Raw genomic sequence first — 19,748 nt, 5'->3', positions numbered from 1 at the left:
CTTTGTTCATTTTCCGAACTTCCTTGGGTATTCTTGGCCCCTTTGCATTTCCATGTAAGATTTAGAATCAGATTGTTAATTTTTGTCTACCCCCCACCTCCTTCTAGGGCTTTTTATATACTTTATACACAATAAAGTATATAAACTTTAAGGGTACAATCTGATGAGTTTTGACAAATGTGTGCACTCTGATAAGATACGGAACAGTTCCCTCATCATTGAAAGTTCCGTCATACTCCTTTCCAATCAATCCACTTTTCTTCCCAGAGGCAACCACTCCTGATTTCTATCTCCAAAATTAGGTTTGACTATTCTAGGACGTCATTTAAGTGGAATCATAAAGAGTGAACTCTTTTGTGTTTGCCTTTTTTTGCACTACGTTCCTGATATTCACTCAGGTTGTTGTATGTGTCCATTTATTTCTTGTTATTGCGTAGTATTCTGTTGTATGATTATACCAAAATTTGATTATCCATTCACCTGCTGATAGCCATTTGAGTTTATTCCAGTTTGGGCAACTGTGAACATTCCTGTATGAGTCTCTGTGTAGGCATCCGTCTTCATTTCTCTTAGGCAAATATTTAATCATACAATTGGGTGTATGTTAAGTTTAATGAGAAATTGCCAAACATTTTTCCAAAGTAGTTGTATCATTTTTACACTCCCACTAACAAGGTGTGAGAGTTCTAGCTCTTCTGTATGTTCACCAGTATTTAGTATGGTCAGTCTTTTTAATTTAGCCATTCTAAAGGTGGGAAATGTTTTTTCATTGTGACTTTAATTTGCATTCCCTGATGGCTAATGATTCTGAGCACACTTTCATGTGTTTATTGATCATTTATATATATTCGTTTGTGATGTTTCTATTCAAATCATTTGCCTTTATTGTTTGCTGTTTTATTATTGCATTGCAAGTGTTTTATATATTACAGATACAAGTCTTTCGTAAGGTAAAGATACTGTGAATATGTTGTTCTAGTCTGTACTTGCCTTATCATTTTCTTAGTATTTCTTTTGAAGACCAGACAGTTTTAATTTTGATAGATTCCAATTTATTAACTTTTTTATGGTTAGTGTTTCTTGTGTCTTAAGAAGTCTTTGCTTGACTCTAGCTAGGTCTTCTGTACGAAGCTTTATAATTTCAACTTTTATGTCTAGGTTTATGATCCATCTTGAATTAATTTTCGAATATGGTTTGAGGTACCTGTTGAGGTTTTATTTCCCTACATGATACGTAGTACCATATATCAAAAAAATGTCGTCGTTTTAGTACCATATATCAGTGTCCTTCACCCATTGAATTCCCTCGTCACCCTTTATTGAAAATCAGTTGACCATGTATGTCTGGGCTCTTTTCTCCATATAGTTCTGGATTCTTTCCACTGACATAATTCTTATATGTCAAAATCACATAGTCTTACAGGAGCCTTAAAGTAGGTATGAGGGCAACTTCTTTTCCTTTTTCTCCCCCTGCCGATATTTTGGTTGCAATAGTGTTAACTCTGTAAGTAAATTTGGGGAGAATTAACATATTAACAATGTTGAATATTCCATCCTTGAACACATTCTCTCCCTCTATTTATGCCTTTTTCTCAGTGTTACGTAGTTTTCAAAGTAAAAGTCTTACCTTTAATTTATTCTAAGTATTTTTCAACTGTGTTGAGGTGTAATCCAAATGTTATGAACTGTACCCATTTTGACTGTACAGTTCAGTGTGTTTTAATCAATTTTATGTTTATTGACATAATGGTAGACAGAATTGGTTTTAATTTTGTTTTCCAGTGTTTGTTGCTAATATCTAGAAATGCAATTAATTGTATTTACACTCGGTTGTGATCCCTCTTATTTAAAGTTCTTTTGTTCTTGAAAAGTACCTAGTCTCTATTTTTTTCTTTCTAATATTGGCTTAAGAGACCAGGCCAGTCCACTATATAAATAAATCAAAATTACTTTAAAATAAAATTCAGATTCTCGGTCACACTAACCATATTTTGGTTGCTTAATAGCCACACGTGCCTAGTGGTTACTGTGTTGAACAGCACAGATATTCATCATTGCAGAAGTTGTATTGAAAAGCACTGTGTGGAGTGGCGTGGGCGGGTGGCCCCATGTTCTGGGCTTGCCTCGTGGTTTTCTCATGGTGTTGTATAACTCGTTCTAATAATCTGCATTTTCAGTGAAAGTTATATGCACATACTTAAAAGCTTAATTAAATGCACACGAAACTTTTTTCAAGAGTGCCTCATAAGTGATGCCGTATCCTTTGTATTGCATTGCAGAGAACTAAGTAACCCTTAGATTCTGCAATGTGGATATAGCTGTTCTTGTGTTGGGGGCAAAAAGTAGATAGACCAGTCAGAAGCTTTGTTCTCAAAGAAGAGCAGAGAAATGGGGTGTTCGCCGTATGGGGACATGGGGCTAATTTGAGAGATTACAGCGTATTTATGTGCTGATAGGAAAGACTTGTTTGAGAGGAAAAATGTGACGGGAGAGGAAGGGGAGAATATTGGCATGCTGTCCTTCAGCAGGCAAGTGAGAGTGGTCTGGCGAGCAGAGCTCCGTGGAGCGGAGCCCAGGCCAAGCCCCAGCCGTCAGGAACGCGGGATTTCTCTCCTCGTCGATTCCATTCAGGGCTCCCGTACCGGCCTTTCCCCGTGTGGCCTCAGACCGCCATACTTTGTATGTTCTTCTGTTAACCAAATCATATATGTGTATTCCTTTGCCGTCACTTCTTTCTTCAATTTGCCCAATGCTACAGCCTTCCTCCCACTCCACCTCTAACTTTTCTGTTATACAATAGGTTCAAACATCCATAGCGGCAAGTAGCTAAACATGGACCTGACGAGTGGCCTGAAACTCGGCTGCTTGAGGGTCGTCGTCTTTCTCAAGCTGCCTTTGCCTCTGTTCTTTTCACCCGTCTCTGATGCTGGCTTCCTCCCCTCATAGTTTTTGCACCTCTGCAACTTTGGCTTGCATGTGGCCACGCTGGCCCCACTGACCTGTTTCCATCATTACCTTTTGGCTTTCACTTTAGCTGCAAAGACCTGATCTAGTCAAGATTCCTGGGTTTGAATTCATGAAAAAAGGAATGTGATTGCAGGGACTTCTCGCAAAGGTTTGATTTCCCACGGGATTGGTCGTTTTGCTCTGGCGTAGTCAGCTCAGCCAGGAGTTAGGTCCGTACACAGAAACACAGCTGCCTCGGTGGTCATCCCTCGGAGCTGGGCCAAGGTGGTCCTTAGAAGAGGTGGGGGGGGGGCATGGTATGGAGGGGCACAATGATTGGCATTTTTATTCTTCAGCCTGTTCGAATTGTGTGTAATACAGGAGAGAATGGCATCTAATTAAGGAAAGTGGACCATCTTTATTTTATGGATTTTTTAACATCTATTTTATCTTCCTGCTTATTTATTTTTTACTGGCTATATTCTCTTAATCTCAACAAAGCTTCTGCAAATATATGTGAAATGAATGACTTGAAATAAGAACTGCTTTTTACATTTTTGGTTCAAAAAGTAAATGATTATTTTTCGGAGAGCTCTGTATATGAAAAATAAATAAATAAATAAAAAGACAGACTTTGACCAAATACTACTAGGTGGATTAGAATTTATTTGCCTGTCCCAGTTAACTGTAAGGGTAGCTAGCCACTGAGTTCTGCTGGGATTTACAGTTCTTTTAGAAGTGTAAAATTTTTTATTTAATAGAAATGTATTGAGACTATTTATTCCTTTAAGAATATTATTGTTCCCTGAAGCTCGACTTCACAATTGCTAGAAATTTAATAAATATCTTGAGATTGGGTGTAAATTCATTTGAGAGGCAAAATGTTTCCTTAATGCCAACATGTCCTTTTAATGTATTTGGATCCAGATGTTTTGGCCTCATTTGCTGGAGTGGATACAGCATTAGCCTGTCAGTTCCCTGCTGTTTGCCATTATTTAGTAGTATTAGAGGCTGTAAGCATGCATGCTCATCGGGAAAGTTGAAGAAAGGCTTTAAATTGAGAAAGGTATCAAGCTGCAGTGCCTGTCCAAAAATTCTGAGAATAAAAACAACAAAACAAAGTAACTATAAATAAAGCATTAGAATATTAATATTCAAAGCAGCTGCTGTAGCTAAGGGTAGTCCTGCTTGTACCTGTGTTTTATTGTCAGTTGAGGTCCTCGAGCACATAACCACATCTTCATTAAGGATCATTCTCTCCTTCCGTGGAAACATCTAACAAAACATGTATTCATAATTGGGTATGCAGTTTTTAGCAGTAACAGAGAACATAAATTGTATTTCCTAAGGTAATAGGGACCACACTGTTGTGCTTATAAATCCTGCATAGCCCTGTGTTAACCTTGTGTCCTTAGATTTGCTCTATAGATTGTTGTCCTAAAGCCACTTTCTACTTTATCAGTGGTATCAGGGTATATAGTTCTTATACTGTTTCTTAAGAAATGGTAGAACGGCTTGGAATTCCCATTACACCAATGTACATATTTCATTGTTCTTATAATAGGATATAATAGATTTGTTTCTTGTCTAGTTACTGTGTGAACCATAGGATTTGGCCACCGCAGCCCTCAGGGTAGTAATGCTCTCCATAGTTTAATGCTTGTTAGTTTCCATATGTGAGCGTGTTTATAGGTGCTGCCTAGGGCTCCCACCCCTTGGGAATAGCACATGTGTGTTCAGCAGACTAATGCTCTTGTAATCGACACGTAGATCCACTTTCAATCATGTTTTTCTAGTTTTTTAAAAATACAGGGATTTTAAGGCCAGTATTTTATTCAGGATTTTTATGTCTAGGTTCATAAACGAAATGGGCCTATTGTTTTCTCATACTATCTAGTGGTCTTAAATTTAAGAAAAGCATCATTAGATTATTTGGATATCTTATTTTTATGTTTTCTTAATTTGAAAAGATAAGAGATCAACTGGCCCTATAAGTTTGGTGAAATACATGTAAAACCATCTGGGCCTATAGTTTTTTGGAGAGTCGGGTAAAGGGCAAGGAATTCTGATTACCATTTTAGTATTATGAGCTTTGATTTCTTTTAAGTTTTCTTTCTTGCACCAGACTTTTAATAATCTTTTCTAAAAGTTGATATAATTGAACTTATTGTCATGTCGTTGCTAGTAATACTCTTCATTCATTCTCCTTTTTCTCACTGTTACCCACACCTGCCCTGCTTGTCTCATTCCCCACCCCCACCAACCTAGCATCTGGCTACCCGGGCTGCAGTAACAAATGAGCCCCACATCACAATGACTGAATGCACTGGGCAGCTGGGAACACACGGGAGTACGTGTGTGTCCCATTTCCCTGCCACCAGCAGCCTCCCCACCACCCGACAGCTTTGTCACACTACAAGTGAAATACCATTTCTAAGGTCCAGATCTGACCCTTATCCGGTGGGCCATGATTTTGAGGAAAGCCCAGGCCACCGAGTAGCTCTGTGAGATGATTAGTGATATGCCTTGGGGATGTGTGCCTAGCCGGAACCTTCTTAGCATAGTGGGAACTTGAGGTGCCCTACTGCACACACAGGTCAGGGAGGGCCGCCTGTTGGGGGAGGGGACAGGGAGTCAAGGCTGGAGCTGCCTTCTGTCCAGGCCATTCATTCATTCATTATCAAATAATTCCTATATGTGAGAAAGTAGAGTTTATGTAGTTGAAGTCATTTATATACTGCTTCTGATTCCTTTTCTTCTCTCCCTGACAATGGCACCATTCTCCTGAATTTGAGGTCTGCCATTCCATGCATTCTAGATACCTCAACTATGTATGCCTAACCCATATTATTTTGTATTTTCACACATATGGGCATAAAAACATTCTAAGTATTTTATTTTTTAATCTCTGCTGCATCTAAAGCTATAATCCACATTTCCTTCCCTTGCTTCTCCCATGCCCCTCCACCACAAAAATGATCACCCTTCCCATAAATTAGTATATTTTGTCTTTTTGATACTTTGCCTTTCTTGATCTTCTATATTGCCTTTTGTGAATTTTCTGACTCTTATTCTTTTCTCTCTGGGTTTGCTATTTTGCTAACTTCTTGAATTGGTCGCCTGGCTCAGTGGTTATTTTTCCCTTACGCCACTACACGCTAGTATCATGGCACTGGCTGCTTAGGACAGGCAGCCCTTGGTTGGGGCTCACGCAGTTATGTATTTTGAATATTACGCTTGAATATAAACATTGATGGCTGTACATTTTTTTTTAAATGCCACTTTAACTGCATCCCATTAATTTTTATGGAATTTAAAGTTAATTTTATTCTTAAGCTATTCTATACTATATATGTATGTCCTGAAAGTAGCTTGTAAGCAGAAATGGTGGCGATGATACCGATTCCTGAGTGTTTGCCAAGACTTGCTATGTGGCCTGCACAAGGCCTGTCTTCATAAAATATTCCATGTGTGCTTGTGGATTCACTGTCTGAGACCAGGTTCTCTATTTCATAAGCCCGTTTGCTAAATTCGTTTAAGCCTACCATGTGCTTTCTAAATTTTGGTCTGCTTCATCCAATTATTGAGAGTAGAGGGTAGAATCTCCCATTATGACAGTGTAGTTTTCCAAACTTCTAGTTCTGCCAGTTTTTACTTTATGAATTTTTAAGCTATATGGTTAGCTGTATACAAATTTAGAATTTTGCCTTTCTGCTAAGTATTTTTTAAACATTAGAATATGAATCTTTTGTTTTTATGTTTTACTTTAAAGTCTATTTTGCTGATCCTTTTATTGTCAGCCAGTTCAGGGCCTTATGCCTTGGTATATTTTTTCCAGACAGCAAATATGTTTTTTAAAGAATATGTGGCATATCCTCATGTCAATCTTTTTAATTGTTTAGTTCACTTACATTTATAATGACTAGGGTAATTTTCTGTCATCTTATTTTATATTCATCCTGCTTTTAAAATGATTATTGTTATTCCTTTTTCTTTTCCTTTAGCTCAATTAAGATTTTTAAAATTTGCTTATTGTCTACTAAATAGTTTGGAAGTATAACCCTTAACTTCTATTTTTGTGTGTGATTATGCATATTTATTTAACCTACTTTAAAAGTAATCTAGTCTTCTCTTCCCAACCTGTAACACTTTCACTTCCTTGTTTTACATACTGTCGTCTACACAAATGGGACATTACTTTTTATACAATTAATATTTGTTTTGATTTTTTTTTTTACATTTACCTGCTCTTTGTTCACTATTCCTCCATGCTTTTCAGACTTTTACCTGTAGGATTGTTTTCCTTCTCTCTGAAATACTTTCCTTAGAAATTTCTTTAGATTCAGGGATCTGGTGGTAATGGACTATTAAGTTTTGGTGTTTTGGTATAAACACTTATAAAACTGTAGAATTTCTAGTCCTCCAAATATGATTGTAGATGATCAGAAGCATTTAGCCATCTAAATAGCCATCCATTAACAGGTACCTAGTGCCTTAGAGCTGGAGAAGCCTGTGCTCTGCTCCTGACAAATGTGAGGTTACAATACATTCATTAGGATAAAACTCTAGACAGAGATCCATGCTCATTAATGACACATGGCCACTCTGTGTGCTGCAAAGAAACCTAGAAAATGTGGAATGTGTACAGAAAGCAATTCAGATAACAGCACTTAAAACCGAGGGAACTCATGCTTTAATAGACACTGAAATCACAAAGGAAGGCCAAGTGCCTTAGCAGTCTCAATAAAAATATGAAGTTCTTTTTACATGATAAATTTCATAATATAAAAAGTTTAATGCCATCTGGAAACTGTGTACTTTACAAAAAAGATGGCTAACACTGCATACAAGGGGCGTGAGTGCTGAGTGGGGAAAGGGGTCTGAAGAAGGACGAGGTGACCGCGTTTGTCCTTACATGAAATATCTTTGAAGGATCTGGCACAAACAAGGGCTTATTTCACAAACCACATGTACAATCATTTTAGATAAAACAAAATATGTGATGAAAAATTATACAGTTTTCACTTTATGCCTACTTACTAAAAGCAAACCAGATAATTGTGTGGTATTTTTTCCAACCTAAACTGAAACTAACAAAGTGACTGATTTTGTGGCAGGTGGCAGGACAGGCAGGCACCGTACTGGAGACTTGCTACAGTGATCACCTTCTGAGAGTCACTGGGACAGACAAGATCTGGATGGGACAGTGTGTGCAGCACCTGGTCTCCTGCTGAGACCCAGCGAGTATCAGTGTGGACCAGGAATTTATTCAAATAGAATGGAGGTGAGACTATTTTCATTTACTACACACTCATGTGTATCAAAATGTAAATTTTAGTAGTTAATTTTGTCCTGGTATTTTGACTTAGAATCAGCGAAGTAGTTGGTGTGGTTCACTGCTGAGAATTAAGGTCGAGTCTGCCACTCCCTTGCTTTGTGGTCTGTCACACCAAGGTCTCGAAGAGAGGGAGATTTTTATTGCTTGTGTTCAGAATGTTTGCATCTGATGGAGTAGAGTAGGGGCAGGACCCAGTTTCCTGAGCTGAAAAAGCAATGCTATCTACATATGGAGGAAAAAAATGTTTTTGTAAATTTTACCCACATCCTCTGACTCCTTCCAAAGTAGAGCAAACGGCCAAATGCTATGACGCGTCATTTGCTTCTGTGCACACGGCTTGGGGTTCCCATGCACACCAGCTAATTTTGTCCACAACCTGACACTTTCTCTAGGTTGTAGAAACAATACATTATTCTAATTGTGTTTTTGTTATCTATACCAGGAATCAGCAAACTTTCTTAAAAGACCAGGTATAAGATATTTTAGGTTTGTGGGCCAAGAGGCAAAATCAAGAATATATAGGTGCTTTCTATAACTATTTAAAAACGTAAAATCCATTCCTAGCTCATGTAAAAAATTGGGCCTCTGACCACACTCAGCCTGTGGGTTGTAGTTTGCCAACCCTTGATCTGTAAAAGAAATCTGTGAATTATACAATCTCACAATCTTTTCAGCGTAGCCTGAAAACTTCACCTTGATTTTACATCCATCTTACTCATATAGAAAACACCAAGACTGACAGTAAACATAAAGAAGCGGAGACTCTACAGTGATTTTTAGTTTGGTCCCATTATTCTATCATCTTTGCTTTCCTTCATTGAATCCTATTTCTAGGACAAAAAAAAAAAAAATACCATTTGGCTTTTCAACATGAAATCCAAAACAACAGCGCACATAGGACTAGAACCAGGTTAGGATCCACGAGTCCTCCCAGGCTTGATAAGCACAGGAAGCGGTCTGGGTGGTGGAGGGCCTGCACTTAGAGGTGGGCAAATGGGGCAGCACCCTCATCCTCGTGGATGGAGCACAGGCCCCAGGCCTTTCCTCCAGGGCTCCTTGGCACTTGGGAAAGAGGCTGAGATTTGTTGAGAAAGGAATAGCCCAACTATCTACATATGGATTCAGAAATTTACTTTGAGGTTTAGGTTTTTTTGAGAACCTGATTCTGCCATCTAATGCACAGTGCTATATAAACTTGGCTTTCATCTGCTACAATAGTACTTTTGTGACCATTTATGTTTTTCCCTACTGACATAAAGACAACTTCATAAATTTCTTGCTTTTTTATAAAGTATTTCTCTTCCAGCGTTGGGATCAGGGTTAGAATGGGACATCCTTATTGTTTGCTTTTGTCAATATGGCTGTTGGGTTAAATGCAAAAACCTCTCTGACCATAGCTCAGAAAAACAACACGAATATTATCCTTTTCTCTTTTCGGAGTACGAGGAGGAACAGGGACAGTGGTCAGGATGTGTTTATAAAGTGAGATCCATCCTACTCTAGGTTAAAAGCTACCTGGGGATCTTGATGTTAGTGTCCCTCCTGCCAGGCCCATCCTGTCCACTCCCCGTGTTGCTGGTTCCTGGGCCAAGTGGCTGCCCATCCTTGGGTGACACACATACACCCTCACACTGAAGGTGATGGGACTGCAATTTTAGAATTACCTAAAAGTCTTATTTAAATTCTCCAACTAAACTTAATACTAATATGATTTTCAGCATTTCATTTCTTTACTCAAATGAGTTGATGGTTGCGCCTACCCAGACTATTCCTTCGTCTCCTAGCCGGCACCAGTTTCAGTGTATTGTCACAGCTGTGGGAATATACCTTTTTTACTATGACACTCTCAGGGATGTCTGTCTGTTTCCCTATCCAGGAATAATTTGGATGTAAATCCAGCAGAAGCCCCCTGCTTTTCAGGCTGCAGACATTACAGCTTTTTGAGGGAGCGGAGGGGGCTTGCTCTTCAGATGCAGGAGGAAGGGGTACTGGTCACAGCGGAGGTGAGGGTCCACGTGCATCTCACAGGCATGGGGGTGCTGGGCTTGTGGGAACCTGGCAACAGATTCCGATAGAAGAGGCTTTAGAGGCCTGGAGATGGGAAAATAATAAAATTAAGCAGCTAGTAAAGGGAATAAGAGCTGGAAGGCTATGGTCAAATCTAGTTAGCCAGGGGATTTTTTTTTTTTTTTTTTTTTTTTTTGCTTATAAGGAAACTGAATAATTTCAGTCTTTCCCCAAAAACCTTGGTAATTACTTATTGATGACTATTCAAAATTTGACATTTTAAAAAACTTTTTGAGCTTTTAAAAATAATAGCTATAAATGCAAAGGACTATTGATAAGAAAACCAAGTTGTTTATCCACATACAAAAAAAGGTCAATAATGTTTTAAAAGCACAAAGTTGCATTTTAAAATCACAATTGCATAGTTCTAAAATGCCTGGATAAGAGTTACATAAAATTTTTAAGAAAATTCAAGTTTGGTTAACAGTGGGGCCCCAAGGACATTTGTAGAGCTCGATGAGGCAGAACAGAGTTCAGGATGGAAGCACTGTTTCTGTGAATTATTGCATTGTCACTGTGATGTTACGATATCATGAGACCAGAATTGCTACAATTTAATTACAAATCATTGGCATTTTTAAAACCATTTTTTGGTTTTTGGCTAATATATCACTTTCATGTAGAATTCAGGTTAGATTTTATGTATCCCACCCCCAACCAGCACCTGAAAGCCTTAAAAAAAGCTCTGTTTGTATTTCTGTGTATAAAAGGTACTGCATATCTACCTCTTAGCAAAATATGTGCTCCCTTTCCTCTCCCCACCCCAGAACCATGACCATTTTTCTACAAAAATCCTGTTGAAGAATCACATCAAAGATGAGAAGCAAGGAGTTCAAAGGTAAACATTTGGTGAAGTGTGTAGAAAATTCCATGAGCCTCCTGTACCAACCCCACAGAAGTCCTGGCTTTTGGTGAATCTGGCCCAAAGTCCCAGAGAAGCCACTAGCTGAATGTGTGGTGGCCTCTGGGCGTGGTGGCGCCCCTCGCCTGGAGAGTGCACCCATCGTGAGGGGGCTGGTGGCTTCATGGGGTGCCTGCATTCAGACAGAGGAGTAGGCCGGTGAATGCCCAGATCCTCCTCGCGGGCTGCTGCACTGAGTCCGTGTGTGTAAAGATGCTTTAGCATTTAGAGGAAGGAAAGAATCTTCCTGGGGACAGAAACTTGTAGCCGTTTGCAGAAGGAAGTCTCAAAGGGCGCGTGGGAGCCGCAGCGGGAGGGCCGGCGGGCAGTGGCAGCGTGCTCAGAGTGGTGGTCTCATTGCGCCAGTGTCCGTTGGGAGGGGCCTTTTGTGGCATTTCTCCATGTTGCTGCAAAGACAGTTCCTTAAGTTCAAGCTTGTCTACTCCTTCCTCCTTCTTATTATGCCGAGGTGACAAATTTAATAGACTGAGGACATCTCTTTTGGAAGTCATTGTTCCAGGGGTCCCCCGAAATATTTTCATTGGTCCTGTGGAATGCTGGGGTGTGCTCTGCCAAAACATCTTCAGGTTATGGACAGCCTGCACCTTTTCGTCAATGGCTGCCATTTTCAGTTTGTCTATGTCAGGAGCATCAGCTGGACTCGAGCGAGCGGAACCAGCTGAGGAATAGGAGAGCGCTGGGGATGGTGCACTGCCAGCAGGAGATTGATGGCCTGAGCTTGGGGACATGTTCCTCGGTGATTTGGAAATGTGGGCACTGTAAGGAGAGCTGGGGTACTTCAGTTTAAAGAGAGGCTGGTCGGTCAGGGAAGTCTGGGAGTCAGAGCCAGGTGACGGCCGGCCACTGTGCTGGCTCGGACTGTCTTTGATGGACGCCTCTGAGGTGGTGGGGCTGCTGTAGCCTGAACTCACCTTGGGCAGGGATGAGCTTCTGGCTGGGGGCTTTGGTTTAACCGTAATTGGTGATGGCTGACTCTTCTGATGGGAGAGGGCAGGCCTGCTGAAAGCACTTGTTTCTGATGCTCTGAAGATGGCAGCACTATTTGGTACGGAAATGCTGTCTTCTGGGTTATTATTCTTGCTGTTCTGACTGCTGCCCCTCTGAAGACGCTCCACCGCAATGAGATGACTTTGTGTCTCTTCTAGAATCTTCTGGGCCAATTCTTGTGGATCAAGCTTTGGGTTGCTTTCTTCTTGAGATTTCACGGTACTGTCTGTTTCTGTGCTAGACTGGTCTGATTCTCCCGTATCTGAACTTGCTAGTTTTCCAACCTTTTGAAAGGGTGAGTTTGGGCTGGGAATCAGAGTCATTTTAACTGGAGAATTTGGAGTGCTTACACTCCCCTTGGAGCTTACTGAAACTTTCACACCTCCAGCTGCCCCTCCTCGGGACTGTTTGTGATCTGGTGAGAAGCCTGTCTTTCTGTTTTCTTGGTAGGCCGCCAAAGGCTCAGTGCTGATGATGGAAAATCCTTCATATTCTTCTTCATCTTTGCTGCCTGCAGGACGGGTCTGGGGGGACAGCCGGCTCCGGGGCAGAGTGGATCGCTGTGGGTAAGCATTCTTGTCCTGCCGACCTCGGGGGCCCCCACCTTCTGACCCACCCTCCGGCTTGGAGACAAAGCTCATTGAGGAGGCGATGGAGCTCAGACTGTACACGGAGATGGCATCTGAGGCAATGCTGTCCGCACCAGTGGGAGAGAAGGGAGGATGCTGGTAGCCCAAGGGCAGGGCATTGGAGACAGACTGAGCCGAGGCCAGGGACTCCAAAGAGGATGAGCTGTCAAGACTGAGGCGCTTGGGCAGCTCAGTAGAATCTAAGACAAAACGTATGTACCCAGAGGGCAGTTAGAATTCTGTATGGTTTTGATTTTTCTTTCAAAATCACAACCATCCTTACATGCACAGAAACAAAGACTTATACAAGTGCTACTTATGTATAACCTGAATTCATTTTATAATCTTGAAAAATATGGTTCTGTTGGATAAAAGAAACCTTACATAGGGACATACGGACATACATACCCTAGGCAAGTTCACAAGCCCTGCACATCTGCCTGCAGCTCCGACTGGGGTCTGTGTGAAATCCGTGATGTCCCCTGTCCCCACACTCACTGTCCCTCCAGTGACAGCCCCATTGCTCCACATTGCTCCATAGCCCAGCAGCCTCCTCAGAAGTCATTCACACTCACTCTCCATACTGTTTCCCCTCCCACCTCTCTTAGCCCACTCCTCTCAGGCCATCACACCCTGCCCTGACTGCTCCTTCCCAGGCCCCTCAGTGTGTGACCTCTGAACCCCAGAATGCCCACAGGACATAGTCCCCTTGCCCTTGGCCCTGTATGCACATTTATGTCTCCACATTGGCCTCTCCCTGAACTCCAGACTCTTATAAGCAGCTGCCTATGTAGGTATCTAATAGATACTTTTTTCAAAACTGAATATGTCCAAAGTAAAACTCAAACTCACTCTTCCTGTTACTTTCAAGGTCTCAGCAAAAGGCAGCCCCATTCTGGCAGTTCCAAAAAACAGTGTTACCTTTGATTCTGTCTGACATACATTCTTGAGCAGATCCAGTGGACCCCAACATTTAGTCTCTCTGCTGCAGCTAGTGTAGCCCCTTGAGGTTGGGCGGGCAGGTGTGCCCCTGGGGTCAACACCTGCTTCCCAGGCCCCAGTGGTCTGGGCGGAGCTCCTCCCTCGTCTTGTCTGCTCTGCGGCCACCCTCTCACTTTGTAGTCCCTTACTTGACTTGTTTTCTTAATAGCACTAGGCAACACCTCATCTTATATACTATGTGTATTTTAACTGCAAGTTCTGTAAAGCAGGGAGTTTTTGTTTACTGCTCTTAAACAGTCTAACACGAAAAATCTCTCTTCCCCTTCCAAAAATGCTGCCAGATTTGTGCTGGCCTCCATCCCCAGGGGGCTCTGGGCAGAACTCTCACCGAAAAGGGCGAGCAGGGACTGGAGCGCAAAGTGCATGGTTCTTCGATTGGCCTGTTTCCCGGTTTTCAGGATTACTTCCTCCTGGCCAACTTCACAGAGGTCAAAACCTAGTGGAGCAAAGAATATAAACATCAGCTTCCTTAGGGAACATTCCATATCCTGAAAGGGATGAGAACTGTAGGGCTCCTTGTACATTGTCATGGGAACCCCTGCAGGCCCCTCTGCCAGTGGGGCGCCCCATGTGCAAACCGCACAGATCCCCTCTGTCCCTTCATAGGGCACTGGCTGCTTTCTTACCCTGAACTATATGGTCTTGAGAGCTGAGGGTTGGAATAAGGCTCTTCAACATTTGTTTTCTGTTTGTTCACAGAACAGTCCACTTAAAGGAGACTGTCCAGGACAAAAACTGGCCACTCCTCCTGGCATTGGGCCCAGTATTTGAAGCTGGTACACGGGAAGGTGGAAGCTTTGCAAGGGCCAGGACAGTGTCTCCATACGTGCTCAGTGACTGCCATCCAGGGCTTTGAAGTAAGCTCTGTGCAACAGAGGAGAATCCGCTATCTTGGCTAAACCAATGTGCAGGCGCTCTGCTCTGCCAAAGCCCACGGGGCCGCTCTGAGTCTAAGGTTCTGCTGAGATGTGGAGCGGGCACAACAGAGGGCGTGAGCCTCCTGAGCAGAGGCTGGCTAACGAGGTGTTGCCACAGCACTTAGGCTTATTACGAGGCATTGCAGAGGCACCCAGTCCATCCCCCCAGGAAGAACTAAAGAGGAAGAAGCCAAACAGATGCTGTGACCACAGAAAGGCAACACCAAGCAAGAATTTAGGGCCTGAAGAGCCTTTAGCACCGAAAATCTTCACTTAGCCTCCTCAGCAGGTCACTGAGCTCCGCTTGAAACAGTACAAACACTTGGTGCTGAAGGCCCAGGGGACAGGCACCTGTGATATCTGGCCTTTCCTTCCTCTGATTTCAATGTCCCAGTGACAGGGAGCCCTAATTTACAATGCTGCCATTGTCAGCATGCTGTGCATTTCATGACAGTATTTACCAAAGGAGAAATATGTGTCTATATTTTTATTCTTAAGGATTCTGATATTGGTGTGATACTGTCATTCCTTTGGGAATTAGGTTCACTCAGCATTCTTCTACGGTGCATTTTCATCTCTGAACTCAAAAATAAAGTCTCTGATGCTTTCTTCTGTTACGGTGTGCCCTGAGGTGCTCCCCTTAGATTAAGTATTTACTATCTCCCCCACTAGAATGAAAACTCTAAGAGGGCAGGGCTTTTTGTCCTTTGCTCACTGCTGCATCCCCAGTGCCCAGAACACTGTCTGGCACATACAGGTGTATATTAAAAACAAAACTATGGTGTGAATTGCTCTCAAGCAAGTCACATAAGCACTTAAGTGGAGCAGGAGAGCAGACTAGTCTCAGTGATTCATCAATAGATGCATCTGCTGTCAGTAGCACATACATTGGGAGTTGCCTCAGCTGCATTAAGGTTGAAAAAGGAAGCCCTAGATTGAATAAAGGACCCTGGTATGTGCAGTTCTAGGTCCCCACAGTCAAATCAAAAGTGGTTTCTTTCAATAGTATTTTTTTTCTGCCAATTTCCAGTAATAAAGAACATTAAAACCATTATTTCATGACTATTTTCTTTAGCTTTTAATCATAGCCTGACTCCCAACAGTACTGGAATCTAGCAGATTAAGATGACTACAAACAAAAGAGATGAGATCGTAACATAAGGGAAATGGGACAAAGCTGGGGGGCCATTTGGGAATTGTACTAATGCTCTAGAATCTTTAACTACTGAGAAAACAGACTCCTAAGAATCCACCAACTTTACCCAACAAAAACTAGGATAAATATCGATTTTTTAAAAATGGAACTAAAGAAACCAGTTAAGTCAAAGACTCTGTCCTACCTAGAGCCGCCAGGAATTCGTGACATCCCGGGAGTCGCCATAGCTGGACGCTGATGGAGACCTGAATGGGGGACGATGCGAAGTCCTGCTCCTTCTCGCAGGCCTGCAGCTGGACCAGCACCTGGTGGAGCTGAGTAAGGAGGGCACAGTATGAGTTCTCACTCCCTCCCAGTGTTTCCTTCCCCTCTGGCCCGCCTAAGATTCGTCCCCAAGTCATTCTTATCATCTGTTACTGTCATCACTGATGACCTTGCACGTGTGTAGCATTTGAAATTCTCTTTACAGTGCCTCCATGCCTACTGTCCTCTCTGTGGGAAGGTCAAGGGGCCGACCCACAGTCAGGGTTTCTGCTTCGCGTCTTCCCTCGCGCACACGCTCTGTGGGGCTGCTCAGCACGAGAGGGGCTTGGGAACTAAACGAGGGGTGGGTTTAGGCCTGGTCATCTCCCTCTCTTTTTGTTTATTTAAAGTCATCTCTATGATCTTGAGGGAAATGGTGAAGAGGAACCCAAGGTGACATTCTAGAACCCGCTCAAGTGCCCGTGATGTTTCAGATTGCCTGAGTCTGTGAACACTACTCTGGGGTCTTGTGTGGACTCACACAGTGTCATTCAGAGTCGCTTCTGCCCCTGCTACTCTGATGGAAACTGAAAAGTCAACTCAAGAACACAAGAAGGGTGGAGCAGGAAAAGGGGAGCCAGAGCAGAGGAAGGGGGCAGACTGCCTGCGCCAGCGGCCCTGGCCACCGCAGTCCGAGAACGTGTTGGCGTGTGCATGCAGCTCTGAGAGCGCGTGCCAAGGGGAACTTGGGGGGTGGGTTTAGGGGCTCACCTGACGACAGTTGCTACTTAAAGTAGTACTTACCATTCCAACCATATTTTTAACAGCCTTCGGCCAGCAGATTATAAGAAAAAGAGAGAGAAAGAGAGAGAGAGAGAGTTTAGACTCAAGCACAGGTTGTTATGCAACATGAGCTGATCACTGCTTTAGGAAGCGCCACACCAGGCCCGCGGCTCTGACTGGGAGGGGAGAGGAGCGAGAGTCAGCAGGGACACACAGGAAAATGAACAGCCACACCCAGGCCAGACACACTCGGGGTCAAGGGTCAGGGTCAGGGTCAGCTAGGCCCTGCCCTTTGCCAGGAGAGGAGCAGGGCAGGCTGTACTCAGGTAGGGAAGGGGCACAGTGGGCATTTATAGGCCACTCTGTAAACCAAAGTCCATGGTTCCAGAGTGACTCAAGAAATGTCCACCATCCACTAGCCACTGGAGGTAGGCCAGGACACTTCCCAGGGGCCAGGCAGAAAGATATCAGGCGGAAAGTCCCTGAGTTGCCACCAAAAGCAAGAAATTAAGCAACTGGCTTTTTGGGTTCTCAGTCTTGCCTGGCAAATGTAATTCTTTCTAGCTTTCTCTTTTTGTAGAGCACAGGGTTCTAGCACTCCTGGGTTCAGGATGTTTTTAATCTGCAACATTCCAAAAGTGTCTTCCTGATTCTATTCAAAAGCAGGTGTAACACTTATTACTAAATGAGTAGAAACTCAGTGAAGGAGCCGGACTGGGCTGTGTTCCAGATGCAGGCTGCAAACTACAATAGGGACACGGAGGCTCCACGCACCATTCAGATTTTCAGGGGTTAATCCTAGATGGAAGAGCTTGATCTCCACACTGAAATATTTCTGCTTAAAATGATATCTGCTGATAAACATATAATAATTGCACTTTTTTTTTTCAAATTACTACATTCCAATATGACCAGAGAAAACTGCACTGTGTCTTCATGGGTTGCTACACTCCAGGAGCCCTCCCACACATGACTGTCACCCTGGGGCTTGTTCCAGGCCCTCACTGGCCAGCAGGAAGACCAGAAGCTCTGAGGCCAAGCTGGGAAGGGCCTGTACAGTGCTGAGAGTTAGAATCTCCAAATGCCTTAGTTAGATCTACATTTTCTTTAAAAGCACATTTTTAAAAACCAACAAAGCAATATCTTGAAATGGATCTGTTTGTGTTCACTACTGTGCCTCTGTGGCTACTTTGTTTCAGGCGGGGTTCATATTTTGATCAGAGAGTAAGTATTGGAACACCTGTAGCCAGGCTGGCCCTACCCTTGCTGGCTTAGGGAAGGTGGCTGTAACACTTGGCAATCAGCAGAAAAAACCTAGTGACTGGGGATGCCAAGGCGTAGGAGGCCACTGAATGGAGAGTTCAGGAAATGCCCCACGACTACAGGTGACGGGCCCCTTAAGCATCCTCTGAAGGCCCTTAAGCTCTGGGACTCAGCACCGCCCCCCCCCCCCCAAGGTCTAGCATGTGCTGGGGAGGGCTGTTCTCTTACTCCCAGCTTTCACATTTTTCTTCTAATCACAAAGGCTGAAAAAACCAATAAGACTTCATTACTTTCATGTTACTTGCATGTTCCTTGCATGTTTAGGGCAAAATCACTCTTTCCAACTGAGTAGAGAGCCCTTAGGCCTGGGCTCAGACTTCCTGGCTCAACTCACCCGGCTGATGAGCTGCTCGCCCGTCTCTGAGGCAGTGATGAGCTTGCAGAGGGCTTGGAGGGCAGGGTTGGGCAGACCTAAACCAAGAAGGAGATGAGTGTTATCCAAAGGGGTCTTTACACCCACAGTCCTGCTGCCTTCCCAGGGGAAAGAGCCCAACACGCTCAGCATTGATGCCATTTTCAAAAGCTCACAACAGTCCATGCCTGATTTGGAAAAAGGAAGAATGGTCTCTGAGAAAGGCGGGTGGGGGCAGTCCCGACCCTGCTGCAGTCCTCCAGGTGACGGGCACATTCCCACAACCCTGTCTGGGTCACTGAGGCGGCATCGCCGCCTCTGAGGGAAACACAAAGGGCAGCCTGGGGCATCTGCACCCTGCTTCACCCCGGGGCTGGCCATGTGGCTCTGTCAGATCCGAAGCCACATATTAGATATTAATAGCAGCTGCTATTTGCCCAACATTATCTCATGTCACCCCAGGAAGAGGCAGAACCAGGGTAGTGCCCTGCTGGGCAAAGAACTCCTTGCCATTACAGATTGAAAGATCTGATCAAAAGCACTTTTCCTCCAAATCAGAGGAAATGGCTGGGACTGTGCCGTTTCTCAGGATGCTCTTTCACTCTTTCCCAGCTATGAAATCCAACACCCTCGTGAGTGCCAACCCCTCTGCCCATGCTGTCAGCCGCTCCCTCGGGGCCCTGCCCGGCCTGAGGCTCACCCAGCAGGGACTGGATGGTGCTGCTGCACTGCTGGAGCCGGTCGCCCGGGTCAGAGGTTGGGAAGAAGACAGCCGCCGGTAGGCCACTAGTCGGGGGGTCCAGCCGGAAGCCCACGGCAGTGAGGAGGGCCTGCCAGCCGGGGGTGCCGCCCACTTTGTTCTCCACGCTTTGCTGGGACGTGTACATGGCGTTGCGCTGTCCATTCTGAATGCGCTGCAGGGACTTCTCCACCTGGAAAGGCGAGGGGCAGTGAGGTGCGGCTCTGCCCAGGCGCCAGCTCTGGTTTCTGAGTGGCATTAGGGGAACACAATGCCCCATGTGTGAAGCCAGTGCAGGGCTGATTGCTGCTACCTGCGTGCCCAGGCCGGAAGACACTGCAGCA

General features: G+C 43.8%; 1 protein-coding gene and 1 long non-coding RNA gene across 11 annotated transcripts in view; one reads left to right on the top strand and one right to left on the bottom strand.

Moving 5' to 3' along the window:
* The window catches only part of LOC107502439, a 56,157-nt gene extending 40,295 nt beyond the window's left edge, over positions 1 to 15,862 (top strand). For all 7 annotated transcript variants that reach the window (XR_001594987.2, XR_001594988.2, XR_001594985.2 and 4 more), the window contains 5 exons: positions 8,064 to 8,230; positions 10,161 to 10,287; positions 11,119 to 11,189; positions 12,711 to 12,826; positions 14,591 to 15,862. This is a non-coding gene — a long non-coding RNA (uncharacterized LOC107502439). The remainder of the gene's footprint in view (positions 1 to 8,063; positions 8,231 to 10,160; positions 10,288 to 11,118; positions 11,190 to 12,710; positions 12,827 to 14,590) is intronic.
* The window catches only part of TTC28 (tetratricopeptide repeat domain 28), a 609,862-nt gene continuing 597,730 nt past the window's right edge, over positions 7,617 to 19,748 (bottom strand). For 3 of the 4 annotated variants that reach the window (XM_036220513.1, XM_036220511.1, XM_036220514.1), the window contains 6 exons: positions 19,366 to 19,597; positions 18,648 to 18,724; positions 17,012 to 17,035; positions 16,149 to 16,278; positions 14,220 to 14,327; positions 7,617 to 13,089 (listed from right to left, as the gene is read on the bottom strand). In XM_036220513.1, coding sequence (XP_036076406.1) covers positions 11,471 to 13,089; positions 14,220 to 14,327; positions 16,149 to 16,278; positions 17,012 to 17,035; positions 18,648 to 18,724; positions 19,366 to 19,597 — 2,190 coding nt within the window. In that variant the 3' untranslated portion in view covers positions 7,617 to 11,470. The remainder of the gene's footprint in view (positions 13,090 to 14,219; positions 14,328 to 16,148; positions 16,279 to 17,011; positions 17,036 to 18,647; positions 18,725 to 19,365; positions 19,598 to 19,748) is intronic. The other variant, XM_036220512.1, reaches the window with a different exon arrangement.

The sequence above is a fragment of the Rousettus aegyptiacus genome, unplaced genomic scaffold, assembly GCF_014176215.1.
Source record: "Rousettus aegyptiacus isolate mRouAeg1 unplaced genomic scaffold, mRouAeg1.p scaffold_m13_p_5, whole genome shotgun sequence".
Taxonomy (NCBI): Eukaryota; Metazoa; Chordata; class Mammalia; order Chiroptera; family Pteropodidae; genus Rousettus; species Rousettus aegyptiacus.
This window is presented reverse-complemented; position numbering and strand designations above follow the sequence as displayed.